The 26,152-nt window shown below is 45.3% G+C and overlaps 1 protein-coding gene across 5 annotated transcripts in view; it reads right to left on the bottom strand.

The window, feature by feature from the left end:
* Window positions 1-3,527: 3,527 nt before the first annotated feature.
* Window positions 3,528-26,152, bottom strand: part of Trak2 (trafficking kinesin protein 2) — a 65,179-nt gene continuing 42,554 nt past the window's right edge. For 3 of the 5 annotated variants that reach the window (XM_028885657.2, XM_028885649.2, XM_037210386.1), the window contains exons 6-17: window positions 25,274-25,483; window positions 24,616-24,694; window positions 21,094-21,224; window positions 20,589-20,663; window positions 19,269-19,409; window positions 14,544-14,620; window positions 13,984-14,184; window positions 13,164-13,187; window positions 12,762-13,072; window positions 11,311-11,577; window positions 9,258-9,363; window positions 3,528-7,176 (exon numbers count right to left, since the gene is read on the bottom strand). In XM_028885657.2, the coding sequence (XP_028741490.1) occupies window positions 6,498-7,176; window positions 9,258-9,363; window positions 11,311-11,577; window positions 12,762-13,072; window positions 13,164-13,187; window positions 13,984-14,184; window positions 14,544-14,620; window positions 19,269-19,409; window positions 20,589-20,663; window positions 21,094-21,224; window positions 24,616-24,694; window positions 25,274-25,483 (2,301 nt within the window). In that variant the 3' untranslated portion in view covers window positions 3,528-6,497. The remainder of the gene's footprint in view (window positions 7,177-9,257; window positions 9,364-11,310; window positions 11,578-12,761; window positions 13,073-13,163; window positions 13,188-13,983; window positions 14,185-14,543; window positions 14,621-19,268; window positions 19,410-20,588; window positions 20,664-21,093; window positions 21,225-24,615; window positions 24,695-25,273; window positions 25,484-26,152) is intronic. The other 2 variants (XM_028885666.1, XM_037210387.1) reach the window with 2 other exon arrangements.

Genomic DNA, 26,152 nt, shown 5'->3' with positions numbered 1-26,152 from the left:
CAGCCTCATTGTGCCAGCTAAGAGAAGCCTTGTGGCTTCTACAACTCCAAGGGCCGTGCACAGACAAGATGGAGACAGACATTCAGAACTTAAAAGGAGAGAAAGAAATAGCAAAGAGAAATTTGATAGATTTAACTAGGTTGAGAATTTACTTTGAACCTGTTCATCATGTAACTATTTATTATTTTATTTATTTATTTTTGTGATTAGTAAAAAGAGTGTAAGTTTTGAGTGAGCGGTGGCCGAGTATAAAGACAGAAGGAAAATAGATGCTGAGGGGAAGCGCAGGCACGTGCCCCAAAGCACTGACTTGCTAGCATTGCCTCCGTTGTTTTCTTGTGGCGATCAGGTAGAGGCAGGCTCCTGGCACCTGGCTACATGCCCAGCCCTAGTACAAGTATTTGGAAGTCAGTACCACCCAAATCCCCCTGCCGCTGTTCTCCCCGCAACACAGCCACCATTTTGTCAGCTCCAAAACAGCAGAGGGACCTGAAGTGAAGGCTTTCAGAGGGAAGCAGCATTTCCAATGTCTCCCCTTAGGGCCCGGAGGGGACCAGACTGCCTGTATAAGAAAGTCCTGTGAGTGGCACCACCTTAACAGACAGCTGTGCCATCAGAACTGGTTTGTACGTGGTTTGGGGAGGGGACACCGTCCTGTGTGATGTTGCTGCCCTCATGAGGACGTAAGTGTGAGGAGCCATGAGCAGCCAGAGGTTTTGCATTTAGTGAGTGTATTTGCTGACTGAGACCTGCCCCAATAAGGCAGGCAGTGTTCTCTTTAGGGGCTTGCAAAGACCTCCAGTATCCTCTGTTGTCTTTGGCCACATCTTGACTTTTGATTTCTGTGCTGACCCCCTTGGATTCATTCAGCTGTTCTTGAAAGGTCCCCACCACAGAGCTACAGACCTGTGAAAGCTCGCACTTCCGTGGTCACACCTAGAGGGGCCCCTGTTCTGGGTATTCTCTCTCTCCCTCGAACCCACTCCCCTGTAGAGATGGGGGTCTCACTACACAGCACAGGCAGACCTGGGACCGACAATCCCACTGCTACCTCCCGAGTGTCCGGCCCACAGGCACTCATCACCACAGCTGGCCCTTCCTACCTCCTGCCCCTTAAGTGGAAAAAGCTCATAGTGTTCGGATGCTCTGAAAGTTTGTGCTTCGTGTTGCCGGCAGGGTCGGGGACAGATACTGCCTGAGAACAGCAGAGGGACCAGAGCGGCAACAGGAGTGTGCAGAGGAGGAGCTGTGTGAAAGTTTTCCAGCAGCATGAACCACCTGGTTTTTTTTTTTTTTTTTTTTTTGGCTTTTTTTGTTTGTTTTGTTTTTTTGTTTTTGCTTCTTTTAATGCTTTTATCTCTAAGCTGAAATTGTCTGAATGTGGTGTGAAAATTTAACAATTTACTATACCCAGCAAAACTTTCAATCACCATAGATGGAGGAAACAAGATATTCTATGACAAAGTCAAATTTAAACAATATTCATCCACAACTCCAGCCCTATAGAAGGTACTAGAAGGAAAGCTCTAACCCAAGGAGGTTAACCACACTCATGAACGTTGGAAAACCCCACCCCAAGCCCACTTTCAGTAACCTAGCGACATCAGGCCACATCACCGTCAGCCACCATCTGGGGCACATCTTCACTGTTGCCAGAAGTCATACACACTCCCTATGTGAACGTGCTGTGCCCCCTTATAAAAAGTCAGTGCCTTCTCTTCCTGCTCTCTTTCCCTTCCACCCTCGCTCAGAGGCAGCCTCTGAGTACCCACCCTCCCCCAACAAACTTCTCCAGTGAAACCTGTTGCATGGTGTGACTTTGTGGCATTTGTTTGCTCCGATCTGCCAAGGTCCCTTTTGCAGCATAAATTACAATGAAAACACAGGAAATAATCTCAAACCAGAAAAATCAAAAGAAGGAAAACTACCCCCACACACACCATGATAACAGGAATTAACAATCATTGGCCATTAATATCTCTCAATATCAATGGACTCAATTCCCCAAAAAAAAGACACAGGCTAATAGAATGGTTTCCAAAACACGATCCATCCTTCTGTTGCATCCAAGAAACACACCTCAACATCAAAGATAGACATTACCTCAGAGTAAAGGATTAGAAAACGATTTTCCAAGCAAATGGACCCAAGAAGCAAGCTGGTGTAGCTATTCTATGATCTAACAAAGTCGACTTCCAACCAAAATCACTCAAGAGATGGAGAAGGACACTGCACACTCATCAAAGGAAAAATCCACCAAGATGCCATCTCAGTTCTTAACATCCATGCCCAAATGCAAGGGCACCCACATTTTAGATCTTGCTGGTGACACTACTTGCCAGCCAACAGCCATACTTACTTCTTTTTGATTTGAAAACTTTGTGGCACTTGGTCCTTCATATAAAACAATGAAAAACAAAACGGTATCAGCGTAAGTCAAACTTAACACAGTGAGAACAGACAGAAGCCAACATGATACTCAAAGTCTGCATTCTTGTTGGGTTTTGGATGTATGAATGTAGACTAATATTTATGAAAGAAAACACAAACTGAGAATGTTACCAAAATTTTATGTCCAAAAGTAGTTTCATATTTCATTCATGATTCTTAAAATGTTCACAATCCAGTATGGATATTGAATCTAACCCAGCAAGGGATACACTGTTTGTTTGTTTTTGTTTTGTTTGAGATAGGGTTTAATAATAATAATAATAATAATAATAATAAAATCCAAAAACCAAAATCAGTCTTAGCTGTCCTGGAACTCGCCCCGTGGACCAGGCTGGCCTTGAACTCAGATATCCACCTGCTTCTGCCTCTCCGGTGCAGAAGGTGTGTGCCACCATCACTGTTATCAGGGGTCATATATAGCTCAATGATAGAGCACTTGCCTATGAGTGAGTCCTAGCTTCAATTCCCAATACTACAGGCAAAGCAATCAACACAAAAACAAAATTGTGAAGGAGAAACAAGGACATTGAATGAGCTTTTCTATTAATTCCAACAATGTTCACACTCAAGAAACAATTTCTAATAGCTGTGTGATCAGGAAATTGTTAACTATAGGAAAAGAATTGCATCATACTTTCTGAACCTTCCCACACCCACTATCTGCTTAGCAATGGCTTTATTCTTGGTTGGTGTTACTCTGGGATGGAGCTATTGTGATACACATTCATGGTGTAGTCTAGGTCTAAAAATACCTGAGGGCCGGCAAATGGTTTGGTGGGTAAGGGCACATGACATCAAGCCTGAGCACCTGAATTTGATACCCAGAAGCTACGTGGATGAAGGAAAGAACTGACTCTTGCAAATTATCTCTGACCCCAACATTATCCCCACATTAATCATTTTTAAAAGTAAAAAAACCCAAACTGTAATATATTCTAAGACTTGCTTACTACTTGACTCTTAATTTCTTTTATTAGTTCAACAAATATGGGATGTTTTCTAATAAAAACCAACATAAAGACTCCATGTTGGATTGTATGAGACTGAGACAAAAACCACAGGAAGACACAGGACAGTTTGAGAATTAGCTACTTGTGTTTATTATCTGATTTACAATTGATATAGCAAAGGAAGGTGCATACAGAGCTATTAGACAAGGTCCAGTTCCAGACGTGACACAATGGTATTCTCTTGGACTCCCCAGGACCCCATGCCATGCCTGGGGCCACCCTCAGAATCAGGGAGGGGGGCTGTGCCTGCCTCTCCTCACCCCACAGCAGAGGTGGCCCCAGACACAGGCAGCCCTAGTTCCAGATGTCAAGCTGACGTGAGACCTACCCACTAGGAGCCTGGAATACTGTAGAAAACATGCCCTCAGTAGAGGACAGGCTCTCGTGAGCCCGATGTCCTCCATTGACAGAGCCTGACCATTTACGTCAGACCAAGGGCAGGCAAAAACTAGAAACCAAAACCTACTTAATTAACAAGGGCATTGTTAACGTCTAAGGATTTAAACCTAAAGCTATTTACATAAGGTTTGGGGTCTTCAAAACTCAGGGCAATTTTAATTCTGAGTTCGAGAAGACTCTCCTACTAGGTAACAGGACGCTCAGAAGTACCTGAGAAATAATCACAGAAAACCCTGAAGGAGAAAACAACTGGGTTTTCCCACCAAGCATGAAAGTACATACCAGCCGATACTGTAAATAAAACAGAAAACGCTGCGAACAGTACCGGAGTATAATAGTTCCACCAGGGAAGAACTTGCTGGAAGGCTCTACTTCGGATTACATTTTACAGACAGCCTGATGTAACAGATTCTCAGTACCAAAAATAATTTTAGGCGAAAACTTCAGAATCAGCAAAACCCAGTTTTAAGACAGGATTCATTTGCAGAGACAAGCATGCACCAGGGTACAATTACTGTGTTCCAAAGGAACATCAAAATCAATTTAATTGTCAAAATCCCGTCTGGTTTAACCAGACATGCTCACTTGGTGCTAAGACACCATTCCGCCTCCGGTGATCACTTAGGCACTGGCTACACAAAAGTACAGAAGTATTCTCAACACAGACTCCGCAGAACCCAGCTTCATTACGGTAGTGTATGTGGCATACATAAGCCTGGTTATTTAACACATTCCTACCCCTCAAGGCCTCGATTCCCTACTTCCTGCTGCTCCTTCTTCGGAAGCTGTGGATGTCCAAGCCACAGACGAGTCCTTTTCTGGGGAACCAAGACAAAGCTTGGAGCTTTTGCTGAGGGAGGCACCCAGTTATTTATAGACTAGAAATACAAATGCTATTTAAAAAAAAAATGAATTGGAATATTTAGGAAATTGAACCACCAGGAAGTCTTGTGTTAATGCCTGCTTTATCAAGGTCACTTGCTAACCTGGAGTCCTTCCTAAACGTGTGCGTGGTCCTGTCGACAGCAGCGAGACCAGGCAAAGGGTGACCAAGGTGGGGGGGCATCTTTACACCCTTTGTTTCTGAGAAATGTATTTAGAAAAGTGTTAGTGAAGGTTCTAGAAACATAGAAAACCCATAGGTTCTTACCATCGCATGGATTTTTTTTTGACCCTTTGAGTACATCTCTTCTTGGGGAGGAGACTCAAGAGAGAGAAGGAAGCAAACCCCTGCAGACATGAAGAACTCCTCTCAAGCAAAATATTTGCAAGTTAAGCACCAAGAGGACCAACTAAGAGACTTCCTGCTTTTACAGACAAGACAAGGAGTTCCCACTCATCTTCTCCCTGTGTGTGACACTCTCTTGAACAACTCCTCAGAGACAAAGCCATGGCCTGCCACCTCAGAAAGCAGGGCCTTCTCCCCAACTCCAGGCCTGCATCGCACTGCTGAATGCTGGACCCATCTTCAGGCCTCACTTGTCTTAGCATGGGCCTCTCCCATGAGCAAGGTCCTTCTCTACTCCTGCGGACACCAAGAACTAGGCAGCTGTCTTTCTTTACACAAGGAGAACAACGGAATTCAACAAACACACTCTCGAAGCAAGAGCCTGGGTTTTACTTCAGCTTATAATTTAATGTGCCTGAGAACTTTTGTGCAAATACATGTCATCTTTCATTAAAAATATGCATAGCACACTTTGGAAAAAGTTAGTTACAACTAACTTTTCTTAAAAATTTACATATATAAATATACAACATAATCTAAGTCCTACTGATTGCGCTTCTGGTTCAAATCCTTCCGGCCTCCAAGGACATTTGAGAAACATGCAATTATGTCTGCATTCCTTGGCCACCATATTATCCAGAAGAAATATCCTGAAAAACTTTCTTGATTTCCATTTACCCCTATTTTCCTTTTGAAATCCCTCCCAAGCCCACTTACATTATAATTTTTAAAATTTTTGTTATGTTGTACAAAAATACAAGTTTAAAAAACTGGAGTTTTAGTAATCATAAATACAAAGAAATCTGGGTGGTATTTGGGTTCTCAGTGCCCGAACGTTCTGAAACGAGAAAGTCTCCATTTTTGAAATAAGGGACAAGAGAAAACTCCTTATTTGCTAATGCTGTGAGTGCACCGTTGGATGGATGCATAATTTGACCAGGCATCAGCGGGGAAAGCATCTACAGTCTCAGGAACAGACCACGGCCTGCGGCACCCTCTGGGGCAGCCTCCTGCCGGGACGGCCAGGCTCCTAGCTTTCCTCCTAGGCAGTGTCTCCTGGGTGTTCTAGGGACAGAGGGGCCAGCAGCTCAGTATTACTGCCGAGTTTCATTAGGACCGGATTTCCTCTTCTACTTACTTTTCATTTTCAAGGCAAGGCAACTCAGCTGAAGAAGCGCGCTAACCCTTCCATTTCTGTCTCCAGCCTACTCACGTCACTTGTTCCCACCTTCCGTTTCCTCGACTCCGTCCTCGAAGCCCTCATCCAATGCTTCCATCCCTCCACTCCACCTCTCCACATCCGCGACCCTTCCGCGACATTCCTTTTCTCTCCTCAGGCCAGTCCCCATTCTCAGTGCGTCTCAGTCCTTCATGTGTTAATTTATACGTGAGGTCAGTAGTGCTGAGCCTCAGTCTTCCTTCAGGATACCCATTTTGGGTGAGGCTGTGCAAACCGGGGCTCCAAAGCTACCCATCATGACCGGAAGACTCTGATTCCTCCTCAGTCCACCCAATAAACTGCCACTTGAATTTAAATAAACAGCAGACTCTGGTCTCTGAAGACCCACTTCTGCCTCTCGGCTTTTCCCGTTCTCCTGGGGGTCAGGGGTCTTGACCACTCTGGCTATCCCCAGTCTCTTCAGCCTGTCCACCAAGTTCATCTTCAGCTGGCCAACATCAGGAGGAGTCCTGGAAGGTCTCAAGCCATACATCTCTTGCAGGAATGTTTCAGCTGGTCGGGAAGCCAGAAAGTTCTCGGAGACATGGACTCGGGGCTCAAAGGGCAAGGGGGAAGAGCATGGTGACTGTGACGGGGAATTTGGTGGCGTGGAAGGGGTGGCCAGGGCCTTGGGGCGAGGCTGCAGGAGGGGGTCTTCTGAAGCGGGGCTGTGGTACACCTTGGCAGAGATGCCTCGCTCCTGCAGAAGCTTGGCCAAACTCCGCGTGCTGCTGAACGTTATGGTGGAGTCGCGCCGGTTAGTGATGGATTCCCCAATGCTGAGTCTATAGGACACGGCCGGAGAGTTCACAGCCGTGTGGGATGAGCTGCTTCCGCTGCTTCCACAGGACAGTGACGGGAACCCGGAGCTGGAAGAAAGGAGGGAGAGTGCCTCGGAATCAGGGACACCGCACCGACCACGCTCAACATAGAGAAAACACACCAGGGAAACAATAGCGCGCTCAGCCTTGCACACAAGGCAACCCTTCATTTGCACGAGGATGACCAAGCCGCTGTGTTCCCAAGGGCGGCCTTTCCAATTTTATTTCACTGGAAAACAGCGAGTGTCTATCTGTGAAACTGCCGCTTTCTCAAACAGTGTTAACTCTAAACCAGTAAAACATGGATATTCAGGAGCCACACTGTCAGTCTTGCTCTGGAATGTGTATTTTTTAGAAATAAAAAAAAAAAAAAGAAAAGAAAAGCTCTGACAGCTATTAGATCTTGTTGCTTATTCTATGCTTGGTTAAGAATAAGAGAGAGGGGCTGGAGAGATGGTTCAGCGGTTAGGAGCACTGGCTGCTCTTCCAGAGGACCTGAGTTCAATTCCCAGCAACTGCATGGTGGCTCACAACCATCTGTAATGAGATCTAGTGCCCTCCTCTGGTGTGCAGGGATACATGCAGGCAGAATACTATGTAATAAATCTTTAAAAAAAAAGAGCTAAAATAAATCATATTTCCCATCATGGTGGAATGGAAAGGCTTGCCTGTAGTCAGCTTTCCTTTGTGAGCAATGTTACCAGGATTTAACACGTTTTCACTGGAACAAGATGATCACACGTCGTATCATAGTATCAAGAATTTTAAAGATTATGAACGAAGGACAAATGTAAGACTGATAAATTAAGCAATAGCTTTCCAGAACACTAACGTGTGCAAAAGAAACAGTACTCGTGCAAGTCTGACTTCTTGGTCAGAGCAGCCCTGCTCAGAGCCTCTGATCTTCCCCTCACTTCCTGGGAGAATTTCCTGCCCCTCCCCAAACTGTGCACCTGTAAAAAGTCCTTAAGAATCAATTTTCTAGGGCATACACTGGCATCTAACGACTGTAGGAAACTTGCAGATATGCTGATGAGAGCCGCACGAGGACTCTGACTGGACATCACCAGCCTGCTGCTTCCAGCCGACATATGCACGAAGGTCGGTCTTCTTCCCTCCTTGGTGGCCGCTAGAAACTCCAGACTGAAATGCAGGGTCTCCTGAGTGCACAGCAGCCTTCCCAGGGTGATCCACACACTGGATTTTACTCCTCCACCCACATCCTGACTTGCCTCTGCGCCATCTTTCTTTTTTATTTCTGGTTATACTTTCCCCACAAAGACCAGAGTCTGAACACCACCTCTCTGGAGAAGTGCAAGCTAGATCCAGCCTCAGTACAGCTCAGTAAGTGGAGTCTGGGCAGTGATAATCTGGCCTGGCAGCTGGTGTCCTAACTCCTAGAAATGTCTTCGGATAGAGCTGCGTGAGTTAGGTAGTCTTAGGTGAGGGCTGGCCTGCTCGAAAGAGCAGCACTGTGCTTAGGACGGGGCTTGGGACTACAAAGCCTTGGTGTAGGGGGCAGGCACTCCGCCACAGAGGTGACCAACATCGCCTACACGAGGCCCTGAAATCGACTTTGGAAACTGGTGTTTGGGCGAGCTTTTCTGGTCGGCAGAGTTCCGAGTGCACTGTCAGAAACCCAAGGCAAAGGGAATGAATGGAGAACAAGACAAGCTGCAGGGACGGAGCCCAGGCCCTGGTGACAGTGTCCCTTTCGATGGACCTGCACCCCTTTCTGCAGTGAACAGGAACCACATGTGTAACAGCTTCCAGGGGGCTCCCTGGGAAAGCACTGAACGCAGAGGATCTGGAGCCCTGTGAATCTGAGCAGCGTCAGGAACGGAGGCGGTCTTGTGAGGAGTGTGGCGGCGTCTCACACCTTGCAGCCTGATTCACTTTGGGTACAGACACCCTCAGGTGAGTCATTTGTTAGCTGTCTGCTCCTGGGTCAGTCACCTTAATTTCCTATGCCTCAATTTCTTCATTTCTGCCTACTTCAAAGAGTTATGATCAAAGGAGAACATGAAATGTCAAAATATTCTGAAGATAAACAGTCACTAATAATTAAACTGATTAACTAGTCAGAACCCTGGGAATGTAAAGAGGAGCCCTGTGTGAGGCCCTCTTACCTAGGGGTGACCTGAGTGATGTCGGAGGGGTGCAGGATCCTACAGGTGGTGAAGGTGAACGTCGAGTTCGTGCACGACAGACACTTTCCTGGGTTCGAAGTTGCAACTGAAACAGAGATTTTTAGAAAGCCAAACACAGAAAGAAAGACTAGGTTAATAACATAAAAGGCTCATCATTATTTTGTTAGCAATACAGCATTTATCAACTGCCTTTTGTAGTAGAAAGTTCCGAAATATGGAAATGAAATATATATAAGTAATATACTAGTAGTAACTGATTAGTAGATAGATGAACTTCCAGTGCTTTAAAATGATAAAGAAAAGGAGTAAAAATAGCTTAGAAATGAGCGAAAACCACTCTGGAAAACACATTAAAAATTAACATAAAAGAAAAAATTAAGATCTAGTTATCTAGATGCCCAGGTCAAGCTACCCGCCCTGGTTCTTAGAGTGCTGTGTACTGACTCTGGAAAACTTCGTGGTAATTCGAGGATGAGGCCTATTTATTTATTTATTTATTTATTTATTTTTTCTTTTCTGATGGGGCTGACATTTGCCTGCTGGTATAAAAGCAGTGATGGCCAAAAGTTCTGGCTCCTCGGCACAAATCGAGACAACGACACCAGATTATACTTGTATTCTTCATCCTTATGTAGTCACAGTATTTTTGTTCCCAGCCAGATGTACGGAAGGAGGTGTTTATCACGAAGCCTTGCATCTTTTTACTCTGCAGCACGTGGAAACAGGCTGTGTCCACTCAGCCCCCTGCTGTGTACATGTGTGTGTATGCAGCCGATACAAACAGCAGGTACCCACAGAAAAGCCTTTGTGCAGCTGAGTTGAAACCGTATCAGGGACCACCATTCACTGACACACAAGCTGTACTTATTCAGCCTTGGGAATCTGACAGGCGTTCTCTTGGGGAAAAAAAACTGTCAGTATTCTCTACCAATGACAAATGCAAGCTTCAAGTGACAATCAGTTTTGGAAACTCACATCCACTGCTGAGATGTTAGAAACCTCTTAACACAGCCTGTCATGCTGAGGTCGTCAGCAGTGACATCAATACACCCTCTAACGGGAAGTGTCAACATCTGGGTGTCTGTGTACCGTCCTAATGACCAACAGAGGCCACCAAACCATGGCTGAGCACACGTTCAGAGTGTAGGGCAAACACATTTTAATGAAAACTAATATGAAATTCATTGCTAGGGTTTCAGATTCCACACTGCTCTAACTATTGGAGAAACCACCACTTCCCAAGTCCTTATTGATTTCAAACATCCATAATTCTTGAAAAGACTATTAAAATAATTTTTTCTTTTCTAGCTACACATTCACACGAGGGAGTATTTTCTTCACATTGTTCATCCAAAACAACATTGCAACAGACTAAATGCAGAAAGAAGTTCATAATGAGAATCTTCTATTAAGTTAGAAATTAGACTTGCAAAATTGTAAAACAAAACCATTTTCTTACTATGTACAATACAGTTACTTTTCAGAAAATAGTATCTGCAGAGAATATTTATTTATTTTGTTTTTTGAGACAGAGTTTCTCTATGTAGCCCTGGCTATCATGAAACTCGCTCTGTAGACCAGGCTGGCCTTGAACTCAGAGATCCACCTGCCTCTGCTTCCCAAGTGCTGGGATTAAAGGTGTGCGCCACCACTGCCCAGCTCAGAATTTTTATTTTTAAATAAGCTATTTTTTTCTGGTAAGTTCTCAGTTTTTATTCTAATTTAATTAGTATCAACAGACATATAGGTAAACCTTCTTGAGGTTCTCACAGACTTTTAAGAGACCAAAAGGCTTGCAAACCACTAATTGACCTGATCCAGATGGATCTATTTCTCTTCCTATTTAGTTTTTCAGGCTGGTGGGATAAAATGGAGAAAATTAGAAATGTCAGCAACGCCGCAGACTTATTATCTTACTTGCACTGGTGAGTACATGTCAGAGATGACTCGGGGTGGGGGGTAGGTGGGGGGGCAGCCCGATAACCACAACAGACCCGTGCAGTACACTGGTTCCGAGGTGCACTCTCCTCACCTGTAACTGGCCCGCCCGCCGAGGTAATGGGTGGCAGGAAGATCCCCGTCACTGGCGTGGGAGCTGCAGGTTTCGGCTCCACTTGAAGAGGCTGCTGAACCTGAAAAGTGATTCCCTCTTCTTCATCCTCCTCTAAATCCGAGATGTGATAGACGACATCCTTGGGCATTTGGGTGAAGCCTTTAGTGATGACGCCTGGTCGTGGGTCAAGGATGGTTCCCAAGTTTGGTTGAGCAAGCTGCTGCCAATGATGCAGAGTCTGTGATCCTGGACGGGCAAGCAGGACAGGCATGCATTATATTTCCCACAGATCCTCAATCTTGAAGAAGGTAGAATTGCGTGAGTAATAACAACAATGATAAAGACAACGATACTTACTTGGGTTTGGTATTTTGATAAAATTTGTAAATTTAGGTTCTCTGTAGAAAACTGACATGATGTTGAACGTCTGAGCAATAGCTTTTCTATTTCCAAAGACAATCTTTGAAGGGACATCCAAAGAAGAGGAGAAAAACCCACTAAGGCATTTTTAACAGGACCTGCATTCCTCAGGCAGGAGGGCTCCCACTTTAGGGGTGGGCTGCACTTTCCAGGTGGCGAAAAACAGTGTTTACCTGGCTTAGTCTATGGACTTGGAAGCAAAAACTGGGCACTTAGGTTGGAAAAGAGCCTGAATTTCTTTGTGCATTTCTCTACTTGTCCATGACTCTTTTCCCTGGATCCCTGAGGAACATGGAAAGGTAGGTGATAGGGTGGAGAACACATCCCTTCGGCTCCAGCCTATGGGATGCTGATGAGTGGTCACCCCATGCCCTTGTACCAGATGTGACATCTAATTGTCACTCCGGTAACTTCAACCTAAAATCAGCAACTCTAACCAATACTGGGTCAGACTAGGAGCCCTTACAGGCTGCCTACTCAAACTTTTCACCCCAGTATTAGAGAATCACTCATGGACCACAATATCCCATAAATCAGATACTTATTTTGAACTTAACTTGTATTTTAGATAAAATTGAACTGAAGGAGAAAAAAGCACAGGCGTACATGTGTGCCTCTGTGCCAGTGACACTCCTTGGGTGGAGTTCTTTGCAGGTGGAAAGGAAGCAGTACTCTGGATAACTTTCATTTATCACAGCCTGTTGGTGTTACCATGGTAACTGCTTGCTATCAGTGGTATCCCGTAACAACAGTTAGGAAAAGACTCTCCCCACTTCCCTCTTCCCCTGATACAAGACATCAGAAAAGAATGAATGGTTGATGACCTGGTGACACAGGTCTCACCACTCACTACCTGTCCAGTACACGGCACCACCACACAGACAGCAGATGGAGGGTGACGGACAGCTTGTGCACATACATGGTGCTCCTGTAACTGCTGCACAGATTTCAATTCTAGGCGAGACGGCTAACGTGTACACAGCTGCTGAAGGTGGTCACGGACTTATTACCTTCCAGGGGCTTGACAATCTGTAACTTCTCTGGCATGAAGCCTCGAAGGCAGCCGGCACTGGCGAGGTCCGTGCTCTCCGACTGGTCAGCACAGAACGCGTCGGGGTGCCCTGTGGGGGTGTCACAGCTACTGATGACTTCCTCCTCCTCCTCCTCCTCCTCGGCCAGGGCCTGGACCTTCCGCTCCCACTCCTCTGCAAAGAACTGCTTCTCACTTAGGTAGTTCTGTCTTCGCAGGCTAAGGCGGTGCAAAGCCGTAGCCAAGTCGCTGTCTTCAGTGGGTCCTGGGTGGCTTGTGGGCTGAGAGCTCCTGAGGGAAAATCACAGTCGCTGACGAGACTGCGGTTGTGTGCACAACCTAGACCTCTCCTTTCTACAGCGCTGGCCAATCAAAGACTGACCTCGGGAATGAGGGGTCTTCTAAGCTATTTGAAATACAGAAAACAACAACAAACAAAACCATCAACAATCCTATACATCACTGTGATACATCATTTCTAATTCCTTCTAGAGAGTCAAAAATATATTGTGTTTGCTAACTTTCCCATTTCATTTAATTATGAAGCTGCAGGTATGTCTACCTTTATGTTCAGGTCAGACAATCACAAAGCAAGTATTATTACAGTTCACAAATTGCTCAGTTCACTGAGCACAAGAGGTATCACCACTGTTCATAACTGTGACTGAAGAGAAGAGCTAGCTAGCTGGCCATCAACTATTACATGCTTTTGATCACAAAATATAGTTACTTAAAAAACTGTGAGTAGGGTGTGGTGGTGCATGCCAGTAATTCTAGCACTCAGGAGACTGAGGCAGGAGAATCATGGTTTTGATAGCAGTCTGGGCTGCACCAAAAGTTCAAGGCAGCCTGGCTACACAGGAAAACATCCGACCTAAAAACAAACAAACAAACAATAACAACAGACCCAAAAAAAGTAACTGGTGCTAAAAAAGGTGTGAAAAAACTTATTTTGGGTCACAAGCATTCCCCAAATATGCAGACTATTTACAAGAAATCAAGGATTATAAATGACAAGGTGCTAAATCTTCATACGTCTCTGAGGCATTTTCTTCACTTTGCAGCATTCTGAAGCTGGGGTCGTTTGGAATTGATGCAGAAGTAACAGAGCTGCTGCCAGCCACTGCGAGGGAACTGAGCCACATGGGATCTGCTCCGCCAACACCATCAATGCAGACCCACAGCCTGGAGCCATGCCTTACCCTGGAACCTCTGTGCAGCTCCCTTGGTTCAGGAATGTTTTGTCCTCTGTTTGCTGGACACCGGACTCAAAGGGCTTGGCTGTCATGATGACACTTGAACGGTTGGAGCCTGGGATGGGGAGCAGGGCCGGGAAGGTGACAGAGCGGCCCCGAGCGTCATTGGCAACCTTGACGGTATCAAACACCCGTTTCTGCTGGGCCCTGTCAAAAGAAGCATTCACTCCTGTTACTGCCACCCACTAGGGGGCACCCACGAGACCTGTGCATGCACAGCCGGAACCAGAAACAAAGCCACCCGGAATACTCCTAAGTCTGGGAGAAATGAGAAAATCAGCTTTGGTACAGGAAGAGCTCCCCCATGAGAAGACAATCTGCACAGTAGATTCCCTCCTGACTGGCATTCATGACTTTGTATTGTGTTTCTTCCCTCCGTGCCCAGGGATCGAACCCAGGACCTCGCTCTGCCTCGCAAGCCTCCCACCACGGCAATCCCAGCCTGTGGCGTCTTTTGCATTTCCACTCCAATGGTGTGGTTAACAGCCCTTGTAACCTGTACTTACTTTTGTTTATACACAGACTCCTCATCCAAACTCAGCTTTTTACGCATGGTCCCTTCAATCTCAGCTGCCAATGATTCCTAAGGAAAGGAGTTCAAGATTTGTCAAGTGATTGCTACCCTCAAGTGAATTAAAAGAGTCTACACAAGAGTGTATTTTTTATGTTATAAGAAAAGGAAATACAAGGAAATGCAGACTAAAATTCAAAGGGGGTAGTGAGACTGGAAATAAAAACTCTTAAACAAGAACCAGCTCTCTCTCCATGAAGCACTGTTCTAAGGCGGCAATGGACAGACCAGTAGATGAAAAGCCAGCATCATGTACGGAGACACAAACAAAAAGTCTGATAGGCTGCAGACCAAGGTGAATCTGTAAAAATGTTCTTCTTGCTTCCTTGTAACTTCTGTCTACTTACATGCTTTGATAATTTGCTCAGAGATGAGGATTCAGCTAGCACAGTTATCACACTTAGTGGGGTTGAACTGAGGGTGCCTGGCTCTGAAGGGACTGAGAACCTGATTTTTAACACCCACAGATACGCAGACGGAAGGATGTGAAATCTCCTGACCTGACCACCTGAGTCAGTCCAGAGCCATGATAGCTGAGTGGTAATGGGTACATCTGGCACCCAGGTCTGTTGCAGAATATTTGTTTACACTGTGAAGATGTGTCACTGTGATTGGTTTAATAAAGAGCTGAATGGCCAATAGCTAGGCAAGAGAGACTAGGTGGGACTTCTGGGCAAAGAGAGGAACTCTGGATGAATTTCGACATGAGAGATACCAGCTAGACACTGAAGAAGTCAGACATACGGTACGGAGCAGAGGGAACCGAGCCACGTGGCAGAATACAGATGAACAGAGCCAGGTTAATTTAAGTTAGAAAAGCTAGTTGGGGACAAGCCTAAGCTAAGGCCAAGCTTTCATAATTAATAAGTCTCTGTGTCATCATTTGGGGGTTGGCGGTCAAAGAAGCCCAACAAGAAAGCTTGCTACACAGGTCTTGGACTCAGAATGTCTTTTCTCAAAGTTACCAGAGCTCCTTGGAGAAATGGCTGATTCCTGGGCTGGGACAGAAAGTACAAAAAAAGTAGAGTTTGTATGAAGGAGACCCTGCTGGCCTTATCTGGGACAACTTGAGCATCAAAGGATGGGATTAGAAAACTGTGACCCGGTAGCTGTGATGGTTGGCTTTAATTGTCAACTTGACATGGCCTAGAACCAGCTGGGGAAAGAGTCTCAGTGAGTGACTGATCACACGGTTGGCCTGTGGGTATGTTTGTGGTGGTACTGTCGTAATTATGCTAACTGAAGAAGTCCCAGCCCACTGTGGGCAGCACCATTCCCAAGGCAGGGGGTTTTGAACTGTTCAAAAGTGGAGGAATTGAGCACAAGCAAGCGAGTGTACATCCTTCACTGTCCTCTGCCAGACTGAGGATGGGATACGAGCAGCTGATGTAGGTTCCTGCTGCCTGGACTTTCCCAACAGACTGCAAAGCTACAGCTGTGAAACAAGATAAACTCTTTCTCCCCAAAGTTGCTTTTTTTCAGAGAATTGTATCACAACAATGAAAATGAAATAAGACCAGTAGTCATCCCAGAAATGACCAAAGAACCTGGATGGCGTTAAAACCAATGGCTCAAAGTTTGATGAAGATATTTACCCTTCATCACTCGGTTAATGCAGTATCTGCTAGCTTTCATTTGTGTGTAGGAAATTAGTAGTGCTAATTTAATTAGTTCATTATTAACTTTCAAGGGTAAAAAACTAGCAGATAATATTAACCAAAAATGTATAATTAACAATAGGGTGAATGTACCTCCTGAAATAACATAGCATTATATCACACTGAAATAACTACATACAAAGGTATCCTGTTTCTCTTAATTTATATGTATGTATGTGTATACATGTGCATGCGTGCGTGCGTGAGTGCATGCGAAGGTCAGAAGACAACTCTGTGGAGCTGGTTCTCTCTTTCCACTTTGATGTGGGTTCCGGGGATTGAATTCAAGCCTCCAGGTTTGCGTGGCAAAGACCTTTCACCCCCTCAGCCACCTTGCTAGCCCCAAACATATCCTTCAAAGAGTATTTTTGGAGCTGGGTGTCGTGGCCTGCATATGTATTTTCAAGTAGTCAAGGCTGAGGCAGAGGACCACTTGAGCCGAGGAGGTGGAAGTTAGCCTGGCTATGGTAGAGAGATGTCTTCAAAATGAGTGTGGGAATAAATAAGTGAGCAAATAAACACACAAACCAGAGTTTACAAGTAAGAGAATAACAGGCATTGTTGGGAGTGGAGGACTGGGAAAACCCAAGTGGGCTCTAGATGAGACGACAACGGACTGAGTCACCTTCACGATAACAGGTGGCTCTGCTGCCCTTACCAGGCATGTCCTACTCTACTGAACACTGTCCCTGACGTTAGTAAACAGAGACTTAAGCGCTAAGTAGTCAGGGGGATCTCTGACACTTGCTATCAGACAGTTCAGGAAAAACAACAATAAAAACCACCCACCCACCCACCCACCCACCCACCTAACGAAGAAAAAAACCACCGAGGGAGGAAATAGCAAATACTATTAATTATTCATGTGAAGACTATATAAAAATTTCTTGTACCACTTTTTGGAATTTTATTCTAAATTTTAAATTATTTTAAAATTAAAAATTAAAAAACAAAATGCTGGAGATGTAAGTGGCAGAGCTCTCGCCTAGCATGTATGAGGCCCAGAGTTCAATTCCCTACATTGCTGAATAAATAAATGTTTTAAAAAACAAACAAACAATGTGGTTCAGTGGGTAAAGGTGTAAACTGCTGGGGCTGATGACCCCAGGTCAATCCACGGGGCCCACCCACCCACCCGGTGGAAGGAAAGAACCGACCCTAGAGAGTTGTGCTCTGATTTCTATCAGCTAGGAAAGGAAAGGAAGTGGGAGACAGGAAAAGACAACTGCTGAAGAGAAGAATGGGGCCAGGAGAGAGAGTGACCAGGGAAGGAAGGAAGCAACTGTAAATAGATATTCACACACACACACACACACACACACACACACACACACACACACACACTCACACACTAAAATAAATGTAAAAACACCCAACAGTCAGTCTGGCTAGCCTGTGCTAAACAGTGACCGTCTCAAAAGTTCAGAGTTGTTTATGGTTTCTATAAGAACCAGGTGTTAAAATAGCTCTTTGAAGCAATGTAATAAACTCTGGCATAAACTCAATTTTTAATTGAGTTCTCCCATTCCCCAATACTGTTTATTAATGAATTAAAAAAATTAGAGTTCCTATCTGCAAGAGACTTATATTCTAGGTAGAGTTACACCAACCAAGAACTTAAGACTTCTCGACAGAGGTTCAGATGTTTGAAGCAAGCGTAAGGCGGACAAGAGCCCTGGGACTCACAGGGCAGAGAGGGAACCAACTCTAGAGAGCGGTCTTAGTCGAGTTTCTATGCCTGTGACAGATCACCGTGACCAAAAGCAACCTGGGGCGGCAAGGGCTGTTTCCCCGTAAGATTGTAAGTCAGGCACCCACAGAAGTCAGGCAGGGATCGGGAAGCAGGATCTGGTGCAGAGGTCATGGTGGCGTGTTCCACCTGCTTTCTTCAGGATTACCAGCCCAGGGTGGCACCACCAGGGCACCTGCCCATCAATCACTAATTAAGAAAATACCCCACAGGCCTATCTTGTGGGGGCATTTCCCAACTGAGAGTCTCTCTTCCCAAATGACCCTAGCCTGTGTCACGTCGACAAAACACCAGCCAGCACTAACACTGTCTTCTGACCTCCACGTGCGCACAAGACACACGAACAGGCACACACACATGTACACACACTAATGGGAAAAGGAAATCTTAAGTGTGTGGCCAGCAGATGGCTCTGCGGGCAAAGGCTTGCTTCCAAGTCTGCTGACCGGGTTTAATCCTGGGCCCCACGTCATGGAGGCGGGAAAGAACCACCTCCCACAAGTTGTTCTCTGACCTCCACACCTGTGCTGTGCTTGTGCATTCCGAACCCACACAGAGCAGACAGACATAAAAACTCAAAAGCATGGCTTAAGTGAGTGAGAGGCGGTGGGTCTAAGGTAGATAACCTCATGTGAGGGAGCTGTGGTACACAGATCAAAACCCTGTTTCCTAAGCGTTTTCTCACACACCGCAGCAAGTGTAGACTATCATCTGTGAAAATAAGTTAAGAGTGGTGAGGAAGGTGTGGCTATGCAAATCAAAGAGTGGTAAGGAAGGTGTGGCTATGCAAATTAAAGAGTGGTAAGGAAGGTGTGGCTATGCAAATTAAAGAGTGATGAGGAAGGTGTGGACATGCAAATCAAAGAGTGGTAAGGAAGGTGTGGCTATGCAAATCAAAGAGTGGTAAGGAAGGTGTGGCAATGCAAATTAAAGAGTGGTAAGGAAGGTGTGGCTATGCAAATCAAAGAGTGGTAAGGAAGGTGTGGCAATGCAAATTAAAGAGTGGTAAGGAAGGTGTGGCTATGCAAATTAAAGAGTGATGAGGAAGGTGTGGACATGCAAATTAAAGAGTGGTAAGGAAGGTGTGGCTATGCAAATTAAATCTTGACTAGTGACTGTCCCAGGAACAGGAGGGAAGGGTGTTCTCTCTCTTCTAGATCCTATGGCATCACAATCCACACACCCTCTGGAGACAGTGCGAGCCTCTCCTCTTCCCTTTCTCTAAGCGCATGGCGGCTTCCTCGTCTCTTACCCCTGTGAAGACGCCGCCATAGGACTGGGAGAGGCAGAGGTGAGCCGCAGGGCCGCATCTGCTCCGCAGCTCCTTGATCTCCTCCTGGGACTCGTGCAGCATCCCCAGGCACTCCATGTTTCTGTCTTGTAAGTCGTGGAGCTGAAGGAGGAAGGCGGCACACTGACAGTCGCCCCAGACAACCCTCGTGAACCCGAACCCCCGATAACATTAACACCCCCTCAGGATTTTATCTGGGGCCCAGCAGACTGTATAAATATCATTTCAACAGAGCAGATCCACGTGAAGCTGCAGGATCTGAGATGTCTTGGGCAAGTGCTGTAAAGCAAGACTTCTCAAAACCTGAAATGCAGCGGGGACAACCAGACTGTCAATTCAGCAGCTGATGGCCCGTCCCAAAATACCATGGAGGAAACGGAAAAGTGCTACCTCGTCAGGGTTAGCGTAACAGTACATCTTCTCACGAACATCACCCTCAAGTCTCTCAGGGACAAGATCAGGAGTCTAGAAGTGACTCATGTAATGTCAGGGTGTCTCCTCACCCTAAGGAAGTCCCCCTTGCCTTTACAGCAGCTGGAGAGTCTAGAAATGACTCATGTAATGTCAGGGTGTCCCCTCACCCTAAGGAAGTCCCCCTTGCCTTTACAGCAGCTGGCCAAAGAATACATTTCAGAGTGTATTTTAACTGAGCACGTGTCCAGCCCTTCGGGTCAGCAGGGCCGGGGATGCTCATCTACAATGGGTATTACCCTGCCTCTCATTTTAAGAGACTTGGCAGAGTCTGTCCTCTTTTTTTTTCTTTTCCATGTGCTGCAGAGCCATCCAGAATGAGGAAGACCAGGAAACGTCCGGGATGTGTGACCCACACAGTCCATGAGGGAAATGCTACCAGAAGCAAATCTGGAGCTGCCCTCGTCATCAGGGTGGTGTGAAGCTGGGCGTGGGGTAGCTCCCTAAGCTAAGCGCCTCAGCAGAAGGGCTGAGGAGATTCAGGTGTTGGTGGCCGCTCTGTCCACACAGGGAGGTTCATTAAATGCTAACAAATCTTAAAACAGAACGGGCAGCTGAGGCGGTGGAGGCACTGGGGAGGCCATGGTAGGAGGATCTCAAGTTTGAGGATAGCCTGTGCTACACAAAGAGTTCCATGCTAGCCTTGGGCCACACAGAAAACTCTGTCTCAAAGTTCAAAAGATAAATACACTAAAATAAGGATGTCCATGTGGCTCTCATGTGATCAACTGAGTAGAAACTCAGGGTGGTACCTAGGAATCTATTTAAAACTTCTACTCAGTTGATCGAAGAGGAGAAAGACCTCATTACCTCCATCGTCAGCTGCCGCTGGGCGTCTTTGGAAGCCTGCAGGTGAAGCCTTAGCTCTTCCTTCTCGATGACATGCTAACAACACAGAAGAGGGACACGTGAGGCGTTCCCACAGGGAATGTACCGTACCTACTTCTTCCTGTCAAAGACATACTGAGAGTGTCTGTCTGGAGCAGTCTAGGCCTATGACAGTGATCCCACCAGAAGCCGACTAAGAGTAATAATGTAAGCAGAACACAAACTACGTGTGTTCAGAGGATATGGACCCCGAATTCCTCACGGACATCACAACCTTCTCAAGAAAATCTGAGATACTTGCAAAACTACACAGTACCTCAGAAGTTATTTATGATATTTTAGCAGAGGAGCAATATTAAAAGAACAAAGTAAACCACTGAAAAGGGGGAGAACCAGGTCTACTCTGCTTGCTGTGGCAGCACGTAGCAGAATGCAGTGCACCAGGGTGGCGCTCCGCCCAGCCCGGCTGGCGAGTGAGTGCACACACTTCTTTAAGCTTGTGCTGAAGATCTACAATCTGAGACAGCAGCGAAGAGATCTCCTCCTGGTAGCGAATCAGCTCATCACTCTTCCCCGACAGTTCTTCCGTCATTCTGGACATCTGCGCGTTGGTTTCACCTAGGAGCAAAGGCAAAGTTTAGAAACCAGCGCAAAGGTGGAACTGGAATCAGTGGGTGGCAGCTTGCAGGTCAGATGCTGACTGATGGCAAGCACTGGATCCATGAGCGAATCTGTTGACGTAACTTAGAAAAACAAAGATTCTCTGCGGTAAGCTAGTGCTGGGAACTGGAGACTTGCTGCTAAGGAGATCGACAGCCTAAAAGGGCAAACACGCTAACGAGCTGATCTTCATAGAAAAGGTATTTGTGTCAATCTTCATGAAAGGCTGAAGAGAACGCTAGGTGGATTATGTGTCTTCGCAAGTGCTAAGAGGGGATTCCAGAGTGCCATCGAGAACACTTCAGGGACATCAATAAAATCCCACAAGCCATGAAAGTCAACCTTAACAGGTCTAACAGAGACTTTCCAGAGTGGAGCCACCCCATCTCCATCAGGATGTGCCGACGCTACTGTGATGCTTCTGCAGGGCACAGACCATCAGGGACACCCATCAGCCCGAGTGAGGCCTAGGCCGACCCTTACAGCCCAGAGCTTTATATACAGGAAACAGAACCCTTAGAACGGGATTTGCAGACTCTTTACATCATAGAGCAAATGTGACATCCAGATACAGCAGAAAAACTACCTTTCGCTTTTTAAATTGACAAGGCAGCTTCCTGCTGTCAGAGGGTGGCGGCTAAGAATGGAAGGGACAAGAGTGTGGACTATTCCTTTACACTGTGTGAATATACGTCAGTGTGAGTGGTTTAACACAAAAGCTGAATGGCCAGTAGCTAGGCAGGATTTGGGGGCAGAGAGGATGCTGGGAAGAAGGGTGAAGTCTCAGGAATCAGGAGGAGACACCATGAGACACAGAGCAAGCAGGACGGGAAGTACGGAGATGAGGTAAACAAGACTTGGGGCAGCACACAGATGAACAGAAATGGGTTAATTTAAGTTGTAAGAGCTAGTTAAAAACAAATCTAAGCTTTCAGCCGAGCACTTACAATTAATAGTAAGTCTCTGTGTGGGTATCTGGGAGTGGCTGGCACGACAGAGCTGATTGGTGGACCCAACGAAAAACTCTGCCTACAAATGGCCTTCCAACGTGGGGCACCTACATCCACACAGCACTTGAGAAAACTTAAAAAAGGTTCTAAACACACAACAATAGAGCCAAACACTGCTTCCCAGTCTCATGTCTCTCATGCCGGCTGCAGCACAGAGACGCATCTCCCAGCAGCTGCCTGCAGGATGGGGCCGTCCGCCAGCTGCCATGTGCCAGCACTATTCACTAAGCTGAGCAGTTCCGGCAGCTGACATCACAATTCAAGATTCGTCTCATGCGATCAAGAAAATATGCTCGGGAAAGACAGATCCAGACAGAAAAAAAACCTCTAAATGTATTATAGTGTGTTTAAAAATACAAATAGGCTTGGGAAAGAAAAGAAAAAGGATATATACAGGCATAGATTAAAACATAGTTAAAAATAATAAAGCCCTTAAAAAAGGAATAAAGTAATAAAAAAAACAATAACCCACATAAAGATGGGAAATACACAGAGAATCTGGATCCTGTATGTTATTGTGTTGTCTTTAAATTTTTTGGCTGCAAAGAGACATTGGATTATGAAAGCTGCTAGATTAAACCAACCTATATATTTTAAAAATATCTTGACTTCAAAATGGAAGTCAAAAGATGTGTTGCTTTAGGGGAGAGGTTATGCTTTTATTTCCACAAGAAATGAGAGGCTATGGATTCATTCCAGGCTGATATGGATCAGATTTGATTGGGGAAGACCCCCTGAAAATCCTGGCTACAGACATAAAAAATAAACCCAGAAAAACTACAAAACATGTAACATATATTTTACCTGCTCAAACATAAAAAACAAAAAAATCATCTTTGGCTAACTTGTGTGCAACACACATTGTCTATACTTGTATTAATAAAGATATGTATGCTACCTTCAAAAGTTTATATATTTTCAGAACAAGGGACCAGACACCAATAAAGATGATCCAGCCTCACAAAATATTCTAGCCAGTACTTAACAATTATTTTCTCAAGGTTCCCCCAAAGATTCCAGCACCCTCAGACAACAGGAAGCAGTCTATACAAGACAATGCCTACATTCCCAAAAGATAGATTATTAATGTTTATTAACATTAAGGGGGGGTTGGTTACAAGTTGTTATTGATCATAGTTAGAAAGAAAGCTAAAGAGAAGAGTTAAATTCAAAAATCTCTTTCTAAAGGAAAAAGGGGGTATATAATATAGAAATGATGAGATAAAAGAGTAGATTACTAAATCTACTTTAATTAAAAAAACAACTATTAGCCGGGCAGTGGTGGCACACACCTTTAATCCCAGCACTTGGGAGGCAGAGCCAGGCGGATCTCTGTGAGTTCGAGGCCAGCCTGGGCTACCAAGTGAGTCCCAGGAAAGGCGCAAAGCTACACAGAGAAACCCTGTCTCGAAAAATAAATAAATAAATAAATAAATAAAAAACAACTATTAATTTCAAAATATTTTACATTGGTATGGATTATGGCTTACTGATACAAATTTAAAGTTAATTTTGCTATACTATATGTATGTTTCTACTCTTGTTTGGGGTAGTGTGCTTATGCAACTCATTAAAAAAATGTAAAGTATAATTAAAAAATATAGGTTAATAGTTAGTCATCTATAATCATCAAACTTACTAGCTTTCTGACTTTAGTGTAATGTATTCCTGCAAACAAAATGAAAACTTTGGTTCTCTTTTTCCCTAAGAAGGTATGGCTTATTTATAGACAGTCAGTCTTCACTTAGTGATGGTGGCAGCCTGAGCTGATAGGGGTCTTAAAAACACACGTGTCTTAGTTAGGTTGTGGGCATAGCGTGGTAGTCTGATTCTCAGTAACTGTTATGGTTTGGTCCCCTAAGTCTGTGTGGCAGCTTGGTATCTGGTGGAACGTGGTGTCTAGTGGTGGTGCTGAGGTGATTGACAGGCGAAGCTGAGCAGGAGGAATCTGGGTCACTGGGTACCGCCTTTGGAAAGGATCAACGCTGGTCTCTCCAAGGGAGCTCGTTCCCTAAACAGCAAGCTGTTGTAAGCAAGACATCTTGTGTGTGTGGCTCCTTCTGCATATGGCCAATTCCATTTCTGTATCTCCATCATGTTCAAACAGTCAGGGGACCTCACCAGGCTTCAGTGCTTGGACCCTCCAGCCGCAGAATTATGAGCCAGATAAACTGCTTTATTTGTAAGTAACCCAGCACAGAGATTTTGTTATAGTGACATAAGAGCAGACCAAGACAGAACCATTTAAAACTGTTTCCATGGAAACCAGAGGTCTAAATTCTGGGGTGGAGACATCTCACCGAACTGCCCCAAAGCAGGATGAACACGTTACTACTTACGAAGTTCTTTAACACAGTCATTGACCAGCTGTTGTTCCTTCTCCTCATAGGTGAAAGTTTCCGTCTTGATATGACAAGCCTTCAAGGGGAGAAAAACAACAACCACCGATGTGACAATCTGTCCTAATGAGTTTGAAGCAAAAGCTACAGAAAGCTTTACCATTTGAAGGTTAAAGTTCATTACCATCAGGTTTAAACTCTCACAAAATATAGGAAGAGAAAAGGTCGTCTCCCTCCACTCCCCGCAGGGCCTGTGCACACACCTGCTCACGCATCTCTGCCTCTGATGGCCCTTCACTCCCCGCAGGGCCTTTGTACACGCCTGCTCACGCATCTCTGTCTTGTTTGATGCATCTCTAGCCTCAGCTAAAACGCCACCTGCTTATGTAGGATGTGCTTGCTTCACGGCACTTCCCAAACCCCAAGAAATTTCTAACGTTCTGACAAAACCCTTCTTAGCTAGCTTCTGTTAACTACACAAGATGTACACACTGTGCGACTGCCATTTTATCTGTCCACCTGCTCCGACCCATTTCTCAGCAAGCCCGAGGTGACAGTGGAGGAGGGCACGGCCGTAACTGGAATGCTCAGATGTATTTCATCTCAGCATCACCCAGACCTGACCTATAGTGTGCAGGCAGAGGAGAGCGAGATGCACCTTGGATCGAAGGGCCATGTTCTCTTCCTCCAGTTCCCTGAGCTTCTCATGCAGCGTGTCCAGCTGCAGCAGGCCTTGTGATAAGCTGAAGGACTCGTTGAACCGAAGAGGCGTGGAGCAGCTAGAATCCGTTTCACTCTCCTCAGAAGCAATGGAAACGATCCGAAGCAGTTCATCTTTCTTGGATAGCTCATGCTGCAGCTGGTTAACCTACACACAGAGTGTGATTAGAACATCCTACACTCTTCTGTGCAATAGATCCTCTAATTCATGGAATGACTGCAAAAGCACCATATGACTGAAGACACCACAGAAGTCCCCCATTACATCAGCTGCTAGACAAGTGTGGAAAGAGAATAGTAACCACTACACACTCCCTACGCTACCCATTTAGGCCATTAACTCAACAGATGCAGCCTTTTCTAGCGCACATATTAAGAAAGCCAGTTTTCATACTCGGTAGAACAGTAATGTAAGAATCTTCAAACTCACAACACACCCTACTTTAAAGCCATCCCCCTGGCCTGTACTTTTGGCCAACTAACTGGGGGAATGGCGAGCCTTATACACGCTAGACATGAAGTGGTCGACCACTGAGCTCTGTCTGCAGGCCTCTATTTTTCAAATTCACTTTATTTCATAGTTTAACTTCTGAGATACAGTTTCTGGATAACTCTTCCAGGCTGGCCTTGAACTTGCGGTGTTTCTGTCTCAGTCCCCAGAAGAGCGATGATTGCAAGCCTGTGCCATCAAGCTGGGTGACATCTTGTGTTTTTAAGCTGTCTCTGACTATGCAAATTTTCCCATTATGGATGACCACATTACTAGGAAATAAATATTTTCAACATAAAAAACCAAATGTATTCATAAAATGTAAAC

Source organism: Peromyscus leucopus, chromosome 13, assembly GCF_004664715.2.
Source record: "Peromyscus leucopus breed LL Stock chromosome 13, UCI_PerLeu_2.1, whole genome shotgun sequence".
NCBI classification, from domain to species: domain Eukaryota; kingdom Metazoa; phylum Chordata; class Mammalia; order Rodentia; family Cricetidae; genus Peromyscus; species Peromyscus leucopus.
Note: the sequence above shows the minus strand (reverse complement) of the source record. Positions and strands in the feature narration are given on the sequence as shown.